General features: G+C 41.9%; 1 protein-coding gene across 1 annotated transcript; it reads right to left on the minus strand.

Moving 5' to 3' along the window:
• Positions 1–11,992: 11,992 nt before the first annotated feature.
• On the minus strand, positions 11,993–17,695 carry LOC120060788 (tripartite motif-containing protein 35-like). The gene is made up of 6 exons (XM_039010211.1): positions 17,034–17,695; positions 16,819–16,914; positions 16,472–16,702; positions 16,312–16,334; positions 16,108–16,226; positions 11,993–12,854 (listed from the first exon to the last, which is right to left on the minus strand). Exons 1-6 carry the CDS (start codon positions 17,436–17,438, stop codon positions 12,565–12,567), a joined length of 1,164 nt encoding a protein of 387 aa, XP_038866139.1. The 5' UTR covers positions 17,439–17,695; the 3' UTR covers positions 11,993–12,564.
• Between the last annotated feature and the right edge of the window lie 470 nt (positions 17,696–18,165).

The raw sequence follows: 18,165 nt of genomic DNA on the forward strand, positions 1-18,165 counted from the left end.
GTTGAGGTCGGAGGATTGTGGAGAGCAGGTCATCTGATGCAGCACTCCATCACTCTCCTTCTTAGTAAAATAGCCCTTACATGGCCTGGAGGTGTGTTGGGTCATTGTCCTGTTGAAAACAAATGATAGTCCCACTAAGCGCAAACCAGATGGGATGGCATATCGCTGCAGAATGCTGTGGTAGCCATTATGGTTAAATGTTCCTTGAATTCGAAATAAATCACAGACAGTGTCACCAGCAAAGCATCCCCACACCATAACACCTCCTCCTTCATGCTAATACGGTGGGATACACATGCGGAGATCATCTGTTCACCCACACCGCGTCTCACAAAGACACGGCGGTTGGAACCAGAATTCTCCAATTTGGACTCCAGACCAAATAACACATTTCCACCAGTCTAATGTCCATTGCTCATGTTTCTTGGCCCAAGCAAGTCTCTTCTTCTTATTGGTGTCCTTCAGTAGTGTTTTCTTTGCAGCAATTCGACCATGAAGGCCTGATTCACACAGTCTCCTCTGAACAGTTGATGTTGAGATGTGTCTGTTACCTGAACTCTGTGAAGCATTTATTTGGGCTGCAATTTCTGAGGCTGGTAACTCTAATGAACTTATCCTCTGCAGCAGAGGTAACTCTGGGTCTTCCTTTCCTGTGGCGGTCCTCATGAGAGCCAGTTTCATCATAGCGCTTGATGGTTTTTGCGACTGCACTTGAAGAAACCTTCAAAGTTCTTGAAATGTTCCATATTGGCTGACCTCCATGTCTTGAATTAATGATGGACTGTCATTTCTCTTTGCTTATTTGAGCTGTTCTTGCCATAATATGGACTTGGTCTTTTACCAAATAGGGCTATCTTCTGTATACCCCCTTCCTTGTCACAACACAACTGATTGGCTCAAACACATTATGAAGGAAAGAAATTCCACAAATTAACTTTTAAGAAGGCACACCTGTGAATTGAATTGCATTCCAGGTAACTACCTCATGAAGCTGGTTGAGAGAATGCCAAGAGTGTGCAAAGCTGTCATTAAGGCAAAGGGTGGCTATTTGAAGAATCTCAAATATAAAATATATTTTGATTTGTTTAACACTTTTTTGCTTACTACAGGATTCCATATGTGTTATTTCATTGTTTTGATGTCTTCACTATTATTCTACAATGTAGTAAATAGTAAAAATAAGAAAAACCCTTGAATGAGTAGGTGTTCTAAAACTTTTGACTGGTAGTGTATAGATTCACAGACATATTGTTATATTTTTTTTATAGTTTGTGCCAAATTGGTTCACAGTGTTGGGGAATGGGAAATGTATTGATGCTCAAGTGCCAAATAAACACAAATTTGTTTCTATTTGTCTTTGTTGGTTTGGTATTTATGAGTCTTATTTTTGTATATATTTTTATATTTATCTAGTTTTAAATGGTATGATTATTTATTTGTGTTGTTCCAAATATCTGAATAAAATTACAGTTAGTGCAGAATGTCTTATTTTTTTGTCTGAGGTGTAACGGCAGCCTTCCTTCTCTTCAAGAGAAGAGGAGGTGTAGCAGGGATCGGACCAAGACGCAGCGTAGCTTGTGCTCAACATGTTTAATATAACGAATAAACAGTGAACACTTACAAATTACAAAATAACAAACTGTGGCAAACCGATACAGTCCTAGCTGGTGCAGAGAAAACACAGAGACAGGAAACAACCACCCACAAATCCCCAACACAAAACAAGCCACCTATATATGATTCCCAATCAGGGACAACGATTGACAGCTGCCTCTGATTGAGAACCATATTAGGCCGAACACAGAAACAGACAAACTAGACACACAACATAGAATGCCCACCCAGCTCACGTCCTGACCAACACTAAAACAAGCAAAACACACAATAACTATGGTCAGAACGTGACAGTACCCCCCTCCTGAGGTGCGGACTCCGAACGCACCAGCTAAAACTCAAGGGGAGGGTCTGGGTGGGCATCTGTCCGTGATGGCGGCTCCGGCGCTGGACGAGGACACCACTCCACCATTGTCTTTGTCCCCCTCCTTAGCGTCCTTTGAGTGGCGACCCTCGCCGCCGACCTTGGCCTCGGAACCCTCACAAAGGGCCCCATCAGATTGAGGAGACAGCTCAGGACAGAGAGGTAGCTCAGGACAGAGAGGTAGCTCAGGACAGAGAGGTAGCTCCCGACAAATGGCAGCTCCGGACTGAATGGCAGCTCCGAACTGAATGGCTGCTCCGGACTGAATGACAGCTCATGACTGGAGGGCAGCTCATGACTGAATGGCAGCTCATGACTGGAGGGCAGCTCATGACTGGAGGGCGGCTCATGACTGGAGGGCAGCTCATGACTGGAGGGCGGCTCATGACTGGAGGGCGGCTCATGACTGGAGGGCGGCTCTGGCGGCTCCTGACTGGCGGGCGGCTCTGGCGGCTCCTGACTGGCGGGCGGCTCTGGCGGCTCCTGACTGGCGGGCGGCTCTGGCGGCTCCTGACTGGCGGGCGGCTCTGGCGGCTCCTGACTGGCGGGCGGCTCTGGCGGCTCCTGACTGGCGGGCGGCTCTGGCGGCTCCTGACTGGCGGGCGGCTCTGGCGGCTCCTGACTGGCGGGCGGCTCTGGCGGCTCCTGACTGGCGGGCGGGGAGTGTGACCAACACTAAAACAAGCAAAACACACAAGAACTATGGTCAGAACATGACATGAGGGGGGGGGGGGGGGGGGGGGGCACTGAGGGGGGGTCAGGGAGCCATACAAGCTAGAACTGCCACTGCCAAGGGCAAGATGGTGACTCCACCCCAATAAACCAAACTCCCCAAACAAGAGCCTGGAGGTCTGTGTGTGTGTGTGTGTGTGTGTGTGTGTGTGTGTGTGTGTGTGTGTGTGTGTGTGTGTGTGTGTGTGTGTGTGTGTGTGTATGCAAATGTGTGTGTGTGTGTGTACGTGTGTATGTGTGTGTGTGTACGTACGTGTACACAGTTTAGGTGACATTTATATTCTATAATAGTGATGACTACCAATGTTTGACCAATCTCTGTTAACATAGAACTAAAATGTTGGGAAACTTGGTCAGATGTTAGAGATTATTTTCTGACTGGTGAAAATGTTAGATAAATAGTATTACTAATGGTTATTGTATAGTAACAGTGATTATTGTAATATTAATAATGGTTATTGTAATATTAATACGGATTATTGTAATATTAATAGTGGTTATTGTAATACCAATAGTGATTATTGTAATATCCATACTGGTTATTGTAATATTAATAGTGGTTATTGTAATATTTACAGTGGTTATTGTAATATTAATAGTGATTATTGTAATATTAATATTGGTTATTGTAATATTAATAGTGAGTATTGTAATATGAATAGTGGTTATTGTCATATTAATAGTGGTTATTGTGATATTGATAGTGATCATTGTAATATCAATAGTGATTATTGTAATATTAATAGCGGTTATTGTATCATTTATAGTGGTTCTTGTAATATTAATAGTGGTTATTGTAATATTAATAGTGATTATTGTAATATTAATAGTGGTTATTGTCATATTAATAGTGGTTATTGTAATATTAATAGTGATTATTGTAATATTAACAGTGATTATTTATGTCATGCTCTGACCTTAGATATCTATGTTTTCTTTATATTTTGGTTAGGTCAAGGTATGACGAGGGTGGGTACGCTAGTTTTTGTATTGTCTAGGGGTTTTGTATTGTCTAGGGTTTTTGTAAGTCTAGGGTACGTAGGTCTAGGTGATGTGTAGGTTTATGGTGGCCTGATATGGTTCCCAATCAGAGGCAGCTGTTTATCGTTGTCTCTGATTGGGGATCATATGTAGGTTGCCATTTTCCCTTTTGGTTTGGTTGGGTTCTTGTCTATGTGTAGTTGCCTGTCAGCACTCTTTTGTATAGCTTCACGGCTCGTTTTGTTATTTTGTTAGTTTTGTTCAGTGTTCATTCTTATATTAAAGAAGAATGTACGCATACCACGCTGCACCTTGGTCTCCTCCTTTTGACGGCCGTGACAATTTAATATTTATAATGGTTATTGTAATATTAATAGTGATTATTGTAATATTAATAGTGAGTATTGTAATATCAATAGTGATTATTGTAATATCAATAGTGGTTATTGTAATAATAATAGTGATTATTGTAATATCAATCGTGATTATTGTAATATCAATAGTGGTTATTGTAATATTAATAACGGTTATTGTAATATTAATAGTGATTATTGTAAAATTAATAGTAGTTATTGTCATATTAATAGTGGTTATTGTAATATTAATAGTGATTATTGTAATATTAACAGTGATTATTTAATATTAATAATAGTTATTGTAATATTTATAGTGATTACTCTAATATCAATAGTGGTTATTGTAATATCAATAGTGGTTATTGTAATATTAATAGCAGTTATTGTAATATTTATAGTGGTTATTGTAATTTAATTGTGATTATTGTAATATTAACAGTGATTATTTAATATTTATAGTGGTTATTGTAATTTTAATAGTGGTTAATAGTGATTGAGATGCTGTGGCATGACCTCAAGAGAGCAGTTCACACCAGACATCCCAATAATATTTCTGAACTGAAACAGTTTTGTAAAGAGGAATGGTACAAAATTTAACCAATAAAATACAGTGGGTGGTCCGCCCAGTTCTAACTAATGTTCTTAGACAAAGTATTCCTACGGGTAATGTATACCCATGGGTGACTTGTCTTGGTACCCCCTTTTCCCACCATCAAACAAACAGTCAAACACCATAACAAAACAATACTCACAGGATAACGGACAAAGTGACATGTAGTTGCAAAAACAAAAGAGAGATCTCTGCATACAAAGAGAGACAAAGAGAGATTGAGACAGAGAGATTGAAACACAGAGAGATCGAGCTCCAGAGAAAACAACTGACTGGGTTTTTAAACCAAGGGAAAGGGGATGTGATAGGGTAAGAGAAAAGGAGCAGGTGTCTTCTGATTAGCGACTGATTGGTGACTGATGATTGCCATCTGTGAGGGGAGAAGGAGAGAAAAGAAAATACACACAGGATACTCACTCAGGATACCTGTATCCGTAATACTCCCACCCTTAAAAGAGCAACCCTATAAGGATTGCTAACAAAGTATTTACAAAACATACAACAATCATCATTTTTACACACGAGACAAAGCATCTGCTAATACATTATCAGAACCCTTTTTGTGGCGGATCTCCAAATGATAATTTTGTACAATAAGCGCCCAACGCATAAGGCGCTGGTTCTGGTTGTACATCTGGTGGAGAAACACTAAAGGGTTATGGTCAGTATATACGATCACTGGTAGGGCGCTGGAACCAATATATACCTCAAAGTATTGCAGAGATAACAACAAAGCAGAGCTTCTTGTTCTATGGTCGCATAGTTTGTTTGATATTTGTTAAATTTTCGTGAAAAATAACAAACAGGATGATCCACTCCACTCTTGTCCTGCTGCAGTAGAACAGCACCAGCACCTCTGGCACTAGCATCTACCACAAGTTTTAAAGGTTGTTCAAAATCCGGAGCAGCAAGTACAGGGTTTTACATAAGAGTGCTTTAGCAGTATCAAAAGCTACCTGACAATCAGGGGACCACTCAAACAATCTTGCCGGACTGAGTAAATCGGTCAATGGAGCAACTACCGCAGAGAAATGTTTACAGAAACTAAGGTAGTAGCCAACCATCCCCAAAAAGCGGCATAGCTCTTGTCTGGTGGTAGGTGCGGGGAATGCATTTATAGCCAAGACCTTGGCATCAATAGGGCGCACCTGTCCATGTCCGACCTCTTTGCCGAGATAGGTAACAGTAGCCTTCCCAAACTCGCACTTGGCCAAGTTCAGGGTTAGCGAAGCAGCTGCCAACCGTTCACATACAACTCTTAGAGAGTTAACATGATCTGACCACTCAGACGAATAAATCACCAGATCATCAAGGTAGGCACTACAATTGGGAACGCCAGCTAATATGGAGTTAACCAGTCGTTGGAAAGTGGCTGGTGCATTTCGCATCCCAAAAGCCATGACAGAGTATTGTAGGAAGTTGTCTGGGGTCACAAAGGCAGAAATCTCAGAAGCACGTGAGGTTAATGGAACCTGCCTCTAGCAAATTCCACATAAGTCTTACTAGAAGACTTTCTATGAGACCTAAATCTCTGTCGGTATGCCTCAGGCACAAGCTCATAGGCGCGAAGAACAGTAGCTTTGAGCACCTCATAATTCAAACTGTCCTCCAGAGGTAGCGCTGACAAAACCTCTTGGGCTTTACCAGTTAATTTACATTAAAGTAATAAGCACCATACCTCTTCAGGCCATTTCAATGCTACGGCTATACGTTCAAATACACAAAAATAGGAGTCAACCTCTGACTCTCTGAACAAAGGTACCAAGGCAATCTGCCTACTAATGTCAAAAGTGTTGGAAGCTACAGCTGGCGAGGACGCCTCACTAACAGGCACAGCAGGAACGGAGGCTAGCCTCGCTGTCTCCACCTCCAGTTCCATCTGGCGCATTTTGAACTCCAACTGCCGCTGTTCTTTTTCTGCCTCAAGTTTACAAGTCAAGTTTATTTTTTTTTATATAGCCCTTCGTACATCAGCTAATATCTCGAAGTGCTGTACAGAAACCCAGCCTAAAACCCCAAACAGCTAGTAATGCAGTTGTAGAAGCACGGTGGCTAGGAAAAACTCCCTAGAAAGGCCAAAACCTAGGAAGAAACCTAGAGAGGAACCAGGCTATGAGGGGTGGCCAGTCCTCTTCTGGCTGTGCCGGGTGGAGATTATAACAGAACTATGCCAAGATGTTCAAATGTTCATAAATGACCAGCATGGTCAAATAATAATCATGAATAATTTTCAGTTGGCTTTTCATAGCCGATCATTAAGAGTTGAAAAACAACAGGTCTGGGACAGGTGGCGGTTCCATAACCGCAGGCAGAACAGCTGAAACTGGAATAGCAGCAAGGCCAGGCGGACTGGGGACAGCAAGGAGTCACCACGCCCGGTAGTCCCGACGTATGGTCCTAGGGCTCAGGTCCTCCGAGAGAAAGAAAGAGAGAAGGAGAAAATTAGAGAGAGCCAAGATTGTCAAAATGTTCATAAATGACAAGCATGGTCAAATAATAATCAGGAATAAATGTCAGTTGGCTTTTCATAGCCGATCATTAAGAGTTGAAAACAGCAGGTCTGGGACAGGTAGGGGTTCCGTAACCGCAGGCAGAACAGTTGAAACTGGAATAGCAGCAAGGCCAGGCGGACTGGGGACAGCAAGGAGTCATCATGCCCGGTAGTCCTGACGTATGGTCCTAGGGCTCAGGTTCTCAGAGAGAAAGAAAGAAAGAGAGAACGAGAGAATTAGAGAGAGCATACTTAAATTCACACAGGACACTGGATAAGACAGGAGAAGTACTCCAGGTATAACCAACTGACCCTAGCCCCCCGACACATAAACTACTGCAGCATAAATACTGGAGGCTGAGACAGGAGCGGTCAGGAGACACTGTGGCCCCATCCGAAGATACCCCCGGACAGGGCCAAACAGGAAGGATATAACCCCACCCACTTTGCCAAAGCACAGCCCCCGCACCACTAGAGGGAAATCTTCAACCACCAACTTACAATCCTGAGACAAGGCCGAGTATAGCCCACAAAGATCTCCACCACAGCACAAACCAAGGGGGGGCGCCAACCCAGACAGGAAGATCACGTCAGTAACTCAACCCACTCAAGTGACGCACCCCTCCTAGGGACGGCATGAAAGAGCACCAGTAAGCCAGTGACTCAGCCCCTGTAATAGGGTTAGAGGCAGAGAATCCCAGTGGAGAGAGGGGAACCGGCCAGGCAGAGACAGCAAGGGCGGTTCGTTGCTCCAGAGCCTTTCCGTTCACCTTCACACTCCTGGGCCAGACTACACTCAATCATATGACCTACTGAAGAGATAAGTCTTCAGTAAAGACTTAAAGGTTGAGACCGAGTCTGCGTCTCTCACATGGGTAGGCAGACTGTTCCATAAAAATGGAGATCTATAGGAGAAAGCCCTGCCTCCCGCTGTTTGCTTAGAAATTCTAGGGACAATTAGGAGGCCTGCGTCTTGTGACCGTAGCGTACGTATAGGTATGTACGGCAGGACCAACTCGGAAAGATAGGTAGGAGCAAGCCCATGTAACGCTTTATAGGTTAACAGTAAAACCTTGAAATCAGCCCTTGCCTTAACAGGAAGCCAGTGTAGGGAAGCTAGCACTGGAGTAATATGATCAAATTTCTTGGTTCTAGTCAGGATTCTAGCAGCCGTATTTAGCACTAACTGAAGTTTATTTAGTGCTTTATCCGGGTAGCCGGAAAGTAGAGCATTGCAGTAGTCTAACCTAGAAGTAACAAATGCATGGATTAATTTTTCTGCATCATTTTTGGACAGAAAATTTCTGATTTTTGCAATGTTACGTAGATGGAAAAAAGCTGTCCTTGAAACAGTCTTGATATGTTCGTCAAAAGAGAGATCAGGGTCAAGAGTAACGCCGAGGTCCTTCACAGTTTTATTTGAGACGACTTTACAACCATCAAGATGAATTGTCAGATTTAACAGAAGATCTCTTTGTTTCTTGGGACCTAGAACAAGCATCTCTGTTTTGTCCGAGTTTAAAAGTAGAAAGTTTTCAGCCATCCACTTCCTTATGTCTGAAACACAGGCTTCTAGCGAGGGCAATTTTGGGGCTTCACCATGTTTCATTGAAATGTACAGCTGTGTGTCATCCGCATAGCAGTGAAAGTTAACATTATGTTTTCGAATAACATCCCCAAGAGGTAAAATATATAGTGAAAACAATAGTGGTCCTAAAACGGAACCTTGAGGAACACCGAAATGTACAGTTGATTTGTCAGAGGACAAACCATTCACAGAGACAAACTGATATCTTTCCGACAGGTAAGATCTAAACCAGGCCAGAACTTGTCCGTGTAGACCAATTTGGGTTTCCAGTCTCTCCAAAAGAATGTGGTGATCGATGGTGTCAAAGGCAGCACTAAGGTCTAGTAGCACGAGGACAGATGCAGAGCCTCGGTCTGACGCCATTAAAAGGTCATTTACCACCTTCACAAGTGCAGTCTCAGTGCTATGATGGGGTCTAAAACCAGACTGAAGCATTTCGTATACATTGTTTGTCTTCAGGAAGGCAGTGAGTTGCTGCGCAACAGCTTTTTCTATTTTTTTTTTTACACATCTCCAACTGGAGATTCTCTTGCCTAGTGTTGTAGGTCAGGGCGTGACTAGGGGGTGTTCTAGTCGATTTATTTCTATGTTTGGGATTGAGTATGGTTCCCAACTGGAGGCAGCTGATTATCGTTGTCTCTAATGGGGATCATACATAAGGTGTCCCTGTTCCCACCTGCCTTTGTGGGATAATGTTTTGTGTATGTGCATGTTGCACTACATTACTTCACGTTTCGTTGGTTGTTTATTGTTTTTGTTGAAGTTTCACTGTAAATAAATATGTGGAACCCAACTCACGCTGCGCCTTGGTCAGTCCATTTTAACGAGCGTGACATGTGTTCCTTAGTCTTCAATTGTTGTTTTGATTTTTGGTTGTTTACTAAGATTATTGGTCCTTCTATAAGACAGATATCAGCTTAGCTGAATTCTAAATAGTTGAATGTTACAGCACTGTTCTGTTGTGAGCTTTTCTCCTTCCTGTTAAACAGGAGTAGGGTGGAGCTCTCTGCTGAGTTGTCGTTTATATCAGTTTGAGTCTGTGCAGGACACTTCCACTTGATGTCAGAGTTTAAATATAACTGGATTTGAATGCTTCAAAATGCCAGGTGTATGAAATTTACCAAATAAACTGATCTAAGGTTTCTCCTCATCTGACTTGACTGTTAGCTGAATTCTGACTATCTATGTCTCTGGTCAATTCAGCACCATGGACAGCAACTGTATGGAAGTGCCAAGCAGTCAACTTCAGCAGCTGAAACTCCTACATTGGACTGGGGTTTACATTCAGTCTGCCAAGAGCAAGATGGTGACTCCACCCAACAAACCAACTCCCCAAACAAGAGCCTGGAGTTGTGTTTGTGAATGTGTGCTTGTGTATGTGTGTGTATGTGTGTGTATGTGTGTGTATGTGTGTGTACACAGTATTTGTGTGCAGCTGATCTTAATTTAACCCCATGATCCAACACAGATGGAAGACCCTTGAGATAATTTAACATGTTTATTTGATGAAAATGTGTTACATTACATAGACAGACATATGTTACATGTGTTGGTGTTAACAAGCTAGTTAACTGAGTCTTGGTCCACGGCCACAACACTATACGGCAAATGTTTTTCAGGGAGCCCAAGTGTATTGGGGTACATGCCAGGGTTAACATAACCAGTGACAACATCTAAATGTGTTAAAAAGAAAACCCAACAACCAACAGGTGACATTTCTATTCTATAATAGTGACAGGTGACATTTATATTCTATAATAGTGATGACTACCACTGTTTGACCAATCTCTGTTAACATAGAACTAAAATGTTGGGAAACTTGGTCCGATGTTAGAGATTATTGTCTGACTGGTGAACGTGTTAGATAAATAGTATTAATAATGGTTATTGTATAGTAACAGTAATTATTGTAATATTAATAATGGTTATTGTAATATAATAGTGATTATTGTAATATGAATAATGGTTATTGTAATATTAATAGTGGTTATTGTATAGTAACAGTGATTATTGTAATATTAATAATGGTTATTGTAATATTAATAGTGATTATTGTAATATGAATACTGGTTATTGTAATATTAATAGTGGTTATTGTATAGTAACAGTGATTATTGTAATATTAATAATGGTTATTGTAATATTAATAGTGATTATTGTAATATTAATAGTAATTATTGTAATATGAATAATGGTTATTGTAATATTAATAGCGATTATTGTGATAAAGGTGAACGGAAAGGCTCTGGAGCAACGAACCGCCCTTGCTGTCTCTGCCTGGCCGGTTCCCCTCTCTCCACTGGGATTCTCTGCCTCTAACCCTATTACAGGGGCTGAGTCACTGGCTTACTGGTGCTCTTTCATGCCGTCCCTAGGAGGGGTGCGTCACTTGAGTGGGTTGAGTTACTGACGTGATCTTCCTGTCTGGGTTGGCGCTCCCCCTTGGATTGTGCTGTGGTGGAGATCTTTGTGGGCTATACTCGGCCTTGTCTCAGGATGGTAAGTTGGTGGTTGAAGTTATCCCTCTAGTGGTGTGGGGGCTGTGCTTTGGCAAAGTGGGTGGGGTTATATCCTTCCTGTTTGGCCCTGTCCGGGGGTATCATCGGATGGGGCCACAGTGTCTCCTGACCCCTCCTGTCTCAGCCTCCAGTATTTATGCTGCAATAGTTTATGTGTCGGGGGGCTAGGGTCAGTTGGTTATATCTGGAGTACTTCTCCTGTCTTATCCGGTGTCCTGTGTGAATTTAAGTATGCTCTCTCTAATTCTCTCCTTCTCTTTTTCTTTCTCTCTTTCGGAGGACCTGAGCCCTAGGACCATGCGTCAGGACTACCGGGCATGATGACTCCTTGCTGTCCCCAGTCCACCTGGCCTTGCTGCTGTTCCAGTTTCAACTGTTCTGCCTGCGGCTATGGAACCCTGACCTGTCCACCGGACGTGCTACCTGTCCCAGACCTGCTGTTTTCAACTCTCTAGAGACCGCAGGAGCGGTAGAGATACTCTTAATGATCGGCTATGAAAAGCCAACTGACATTTACTCCTGATTATTATTTGACCATGCTGGTCATTTATGAACATTTGAACATCTTGGCCATGTTCTGTTATAATCTCCACCCGGCACAGCCAGAAGAGGACTGGCCACCCCTCATAGCCTGGTTCCTCTCTAGGTTTCTTCCTAGGTTTTGGCCTTTCTAGGGAGTTTTTCCTAGCCGCCGTGCTTCTACACCTGCATTGCTTGCTGTTTGGGGTTTTAGGCTGGGTTTCTGTACAGCACTTCGAGATATTAGCTGATGTACGAAGGGCTATATAAAATAAACTTGATTTGATTTTATAATGGTGAACATTTTCTGACAGGTGAAAGTGTTTCAGCAAGAGTGTTCTTAATGGAGGAAGGTCCGGACAGACTCTGCGGTCACACCCAGGCTCCCCAACATCAATGTCCCAGCTGTGTGCTTCTGAGTTAATGGACGAAGGTCCCCTCTACTACATCACAGTGTGTCCTCCCTCTGTGAGAATCTTAATGAAGGACATCAGTGAGTGTTACTGACTCATTTGCATCATGTTAGTCCCTGATTCAGACAGAGACAGTATCCACTGATACAGTCACCTTACCTGGTAACACTCTCAGAGGGAGGGGACAAAAGCCAGTGCAGATGAATGGAAAGACTCTCTCAGTGAAAGTGTGTGTGAATGTGTGTAGATGTGTGTTATTGACAGGGTCAGAGAATGACAGCTTTCCTCCTTCCCAGTCTAGCTGCACTCTGATCCTCTGGGGGTTCTGTCTCACTGCGAGGGGAGTGAGTGGCTGCTTTGGTACATGTGTTTTATAATCACCACCACCAAACAACACACCCCAGGATCCATCCTAATATCCACTGTCTCCCTTCCTCTGGACAGACTCTGATCACACCCAGGTACCAGTATATATTCTCCCCAACATCAATGTCCCAGCTGTGTGTTCCTGAGTTAAAACCCTCAAAACCCAGGACAGTTTCTTCCTCATCAAACCTCTCTGGGTTGTCAGGAAGCTGCTGTTTCTCATCACTGTATCTCACACTTGTCAGACCATCAGACAGGATGAGATGTGGGTGGGCAGTGTTGGGGTCCAGAGTCACTGGAGCTGGACAGAGAGAACACAAACACACTGTGTTAATTAAAATGAAGGGGGAATACATTACTGTATATGATATATAATGCTATGTATTTTATGTTTTGTGTTATATACTGTTGAAGTTGGAAGTTTACATACACATAGGTTGGAATCATTAAAACTCGTTTTTCAACCACTCCACAAATTTCTTGTTAACAAACTGTAGTTTGGGCAAGTCTACTTTGTGCATGACACAAGTCATTTTTACAACAATTGTTTACAGACAGATTATTTCACTTATAATTCACTGTATCACAATTCCAGTGGGTCAGAAGTTTACATACACTACGTTGACTGTGCATTTAAACAGCTTGGGAAATTCCAGAAAATGTCATGGCTATATAAGCTTCTGATCAGCTAGTTGACATCATTTGAGTCAATTGGAGGTGTACCTGTGGATGAATTTCAAGGCCTACCTTCAAACTCAGTGCCTCTTTGCTTGACATCATGGGAAAATCAAAAGAAATCAGCCAAGACCTCAGAAAAACATTGTAGACCTCCACAAGTCTGGTTCATCCTTGGGAGCAATTGCCAAACACCTGAAGGTCCCAAGTTCATCTGTACAAACAATAGTATGCAAGTATAAACACCATGGGACCACGCAGCCGTCATACCTTTCAGGAAGGAGATGCGTTCTGTCTCCTAGAGATGAACGTACTTTGGTGCGAATAATGCAAATCAATCCCATAACAACAGCAAAGGACCTTGTGAAGATGCTGGAGGAAACAGGCACAAACGTATCTATATCCACAGTAAAACGAGTCCTATATCGACATAACCTGAAAGGCCGCTCAGCAAGGAAGAAGCCACTGCTCCAAAACCGCCATAAAAAAAGCCAGACTACGGTTTGCAACTGCACATGGGGACAAAGATCGTACTTTTTGGAGAAATGTCCTCCGGTCTGATGAAACAAGACCAGAGCTGTTTGGCCATAATGACCATCGTTATGTTTGGAGGAAAAAGAGGGAGGCTTGCAAGCCGAAGAACACCATCCCAACCGTGAAGCACGGGGATGGCAGCATCATGTTGTGAGGTTGCTTTGCTGCAAGAGGGACTGGTGCACTTCACAAAATAGATGGCATCATGAGCCAGGAAGATTATGTGGATATGTTGAAGCAACATCTCAAGACATCAGTCAAGAAGTTAAAGCTTGGTTGCAAATGTGTCTTCCAAATGGACAATGACCCCAAGCATACTTCCAAAGTTGTGTCAAAATGTCTTAAGGACAACAAAGTCAAGGTATTGGAGTGGCCATCACAAAGCCCTGACCTCAATCCCATTGGAAATTTGTGGGCAGAACTGAAAAAGCGTGTGCGAGCAAGGAGGCCTACAAACCTGACTCAGTTACACCAGCTCCGTCAGGAGGAATGGGCCAACATTTTTTGTGGGAAGCTTGTGGAAGGCTACCCGAAATGTTTGACCCAAGTTAAACAATTTAAAGGCAATGCTACCAAATATTAATTGAGTGTATGCAAACTTCTGACCCACTGGGAGTGTGATGAAAGAAATAAAAGCTGAAATATATAATTCTCTCTACTATTATTCTGACATTTCACATACTTAATATAAAGTGGTGACCCTAACTGACCTAAGACAGGGAATTTTTACTAGGATTAAATGTCAGGAATTGTGAAAAACTGAGTATAAATGTATTTGGCTAAGGTGTATATAAACTTCCGACTTCAACTGTATGTGCACATTACTTATTGGAAGATCCTCTGAAAACGTACAAAGCAAATGTACAGTATGTAGGTTGTGCTGCCATCCTGTTAGAAGGGAACAGATTATTTTATTACAATTGTTAAAAGGGATTTTTCATTGTGTTCCATGGTGTTTTTCGCCCCCTAGTGGAGCTTTCTGATACTTAGACTGTAAGGAAAACAGGAAGAGACACGCAGAGAAGGAAACAGGAAGAGACGCCGAGAAGCAGCTAAAAACAACGCGACGATGCAGGTCTCTTGTCACGCTTCAGCCTCGTAAAATATTTGTTTGTAAATTCGATTCAAGCATATTGCTAGTGATGATAATCTTGTTATTGATATAAATTCTTACATATTAATGTTGGTTGGTTGCATTTACTCACTCAAATAGCCTTGCCTTTCATGTATCCCGTCAGCTGTATTACTTTGTTCGTGCGTCATGCCATCAAATTGTAAAATATACAATTCTATAGTTTTGTGTTTCTAGTGTAATATGCGTTGTTATTCTACAGAGATGGTTGTACATTATTAGAGTAATGAAAGGAGTTAGCCAATTACCATATGAGTAACAATTAGCTATATGGTTTGGCATCATGCCAGATGCATGGTACTATAACAACCTTGGGTTTATAAACGCGGAAATCGACTCTGCGGTTTGAGCATGCTTTTGCGGCACAGTCGATAGCGCGCTGGACTTCGGGCTAGAAGGTCGAGGGTTCGAGGCCTGCTCCCTGTCTGTTTCAGTACAGTACCTTAGCACGTGCTTTGTATTTATGCAACTTCAACTTGAAATGTATAATGTACAGCAACAGTATGTCGATGTGAATTGAATACTACTGTATATTATTTTCTGTATTTTGCAGTATCACAACATAAACGTTTTCAATATATTAATTCAAGAAAAGTCACGCCTTGGGAGTTTTATTGAAGACTTAGTTGTTAGCTATCTGTCTAGTTTTGCATGGGAACGCAATTCAAGGGCAGAATATAGGTAATTCTAAATATAATTCACTCTCTATTCTTTCAGTTTTGGAGAGTTACAGTATAGGTCCAATATACACTGTGTACAAAACATTAAGAACACATTCCTAATATTCCGTTTTCCTGCCCATGTTGAATCCAATGCTTCCCACAGTTGGGTCAATTTGGCTGGATGTCCTTTGGGTGGTGGACCATTGTAGATATTCACTGGAAAATGTTGAGCTGAAAAGCCCAGCAGTGTTGCAGTTCTTGACACAAACCAGTGCCCCTGGCACCAACTACCATACCCATTCAAAGGCACTTACATATTTCGTCTTGCCTATTCACCCTGTGAATGGCACACATACACAATCCATTTCTCAACTGTCTCAAGGACTAAAAATCCTTCTTAAACTTGTCTCCTCCCCTTTATCTACACTGATTGAAGTGGATTTAGCAAGTGACATCAATAAGGGATCATAGCTTTATCTTTGAAAGAGCAGGTGTTCTTAATGCTTTGTACGCTCAGTTTAATACCAATTATATCAAAAAGACCTACTCACTGTAGTGAACTACTCCCTGCATCTTCTCCCAGACTCTGAACTGCAGGTTTCCCAGGTGCTTTGCCACGTCTATCAGTGCTCCTGAAACCCTCTCTGGATCTGGCAGTGTACACTGGGCTCTGGAAGAACATTCAGGAGTCAGTGTTGCTGTGGGGTTTGATACAGAACCACAGAGAAGAGAGAGACATAATAAAGTCCCCTTACCTTTTCACTGTATCCTTGTAGTTCTGTAGGGAAACAAAATAACACATTTATAGATGTATTGATCATAGGAAATCAATCTAAAACATATCAATTGATTACTACAATATTTATTTCATAACTGATAGGGCCGTTGATTTATCAGAGGTAGATTAGTCCTTACCTGCAAGAATGAGATGTCCTCAGCTCCCAGCTCTTCCTCTATGGTTCTGATTGTGTCTGAAAGTGATGATATCTCTCTGCTCATCTCATCAATCTTCTTCTTCATCATCAGACTCTTCTGCTCCTCTTCCTCCTTCAGTTCAGCTATCCTGGCTCTCTCTTCCTCATGTAGAAACTGATGAAGCATCTCAAACCTCATCTTAATCAGCCTCTCTGTGTGCTGGGCCTGACTCTGGAGACAGTAGAGAAGAATGTCAAAAATATCAATAATTGATCATCTATAATTCCACAGGGTTATGGTAAATCTTCACAGTATCATTGTATTTCAGCTTCACTCTGTATTCTTACCTTGATGTGGTTGGCTCTTTTATGACAGGTCAGTTTAACTTCTCCAAAGACCTTTAATTTCTCCTGTAAGGGCTTCAAGGAAGTCTTGAGTTCCTCCTAGAATGAAACAACATTATAAAGAGATGCTGTGTGTAAAAGGATTGGATTCACACAGATCTTTATTCACATTCCACAATATATGCTGTAAGTCAAGTAGTGTTAAATACATATCCTACCTTATGATCCAGTACAGCTTCATCTATTGGGCAGCAGTCATGACTTTTATGCTTTTTTGAAGTTTGACACACCAAACAGATGGGCTGTTTATCCTCCAGACAGAAGAGCTTGAGTTTCTCACTGTGTTGACTGCAGAGTACCTCAGACCCTGCTGAAGCTCTCTGACTTCTATCCTGTAAGTAGGCTTCACACAGGTTCTTTAAAACCAGGTTACAGGGGGGGAATTCCATTGATGATTTTTTTCTGCAGACTGGACATTGTCGAGATGTCTTCTCTTTCCAGTATTCCTCCAGACAGGCTTTACAGAAGCTGTGGCTACACAACAGGACCACAGGATCATTGAAGATGTCACAGCATACAGGACAGGAGAAATCATCCTCGGAGAGAGAAGCTTTAGAGGCCATTTCTCACAGCTTATCTCTCTGTTATGGCTTTTGAATTGAAGGTTTAGTTTCACTTTTGACAACTTTTTTGATGAATGTTTACTCTTGAAATGTCAACTGAACTCAGAAATCTGTGTTTTACCTGCCTTTGTTCCTTAGTCTTCAATTGTTGTTTTTATTTTTGATTGTTTACAAAGGTTATTGGTCTTTCTATATGTCATATATCAGTTGAGCTGAATTCTAAATAGCTGAATGTTACAGCGCTGTTCTGTTGTGAGCTTTTCTCCTTCCTGCTAGAGAAGTAAGTCAGGGGTGGGGCTCTCTGCTGAGTTGTCATTTATATTAGCTTGAGTCTGTGCAGGACACTTCCACTAGATGTCAGTGTTTGGTTAAATATAACTGGATTTTTATGGTCCAATGTAGCTGTTTTTATCTCAATTTCAAATAATTTCTGTGTAATTTAAAAAGATACAAAAATAGCTTCTTAGGAAAGAGCAATTTCTCATGTTTTAATTTTGCTTGGACTGTCTGGGAGTGGTCTTAGTGGGAAAGGGAAAAATGAAAACTAGCTGTTATTGGAAGAGAGGATTTGTTCTTATTGTCACCAGGCAGGCCAAAACTCCATCCCCCCCAAAACAGGCTGAAGGTTCAGGCGGTCTTTTCAAGCAGCTCTTACTCTAAAGGGGCATTATCATAATTTTCATCATTTCACAGTATTATTCCAACCACATAGTGTGGAAACATATAA

Source organism: Salvelinus namaycush, chromosome 16, assembly GCF_016432855.1.
Source record: "Salvelinus namaycush isolate Seneca chromosome 16, SaNama_1.0, whole genome shotgun sequence".
NCBI lineage: Eukaryota > Metazoa > Chordata > Actinopteri > Salmoniformes > Salmonidae > Salvelinus > Salvelinus namaycush.

What these genes read in the sequence shown, in the direction of transcription:
- LOC120060788 (XM_039010211.1), bottom strand. Translation starts at nt 17,438, where the DNA reads ATGGCCTCTAAAGCTTCTCTCTCCGAGGATGATTTCTCCTGTCCTGTA. An exon ending in AAGCTGTACTGGATCATAAG is followed by an intron (nt 16,915 to 17,033) that starts GTAGGATATGTA and finishes GTTTCATTCTAG; the next exon opens with GAGGAACTCAAGACTTCCTT. An exon ending in AGGACATCTCATTCTTGCAG is followed by an intron (nt 16,335 to 16,471) that starts GTAAGGACTAAT and finishes GTTTCCCTACAG; the next exon opens with AACTACAAGGATACAGTGAA.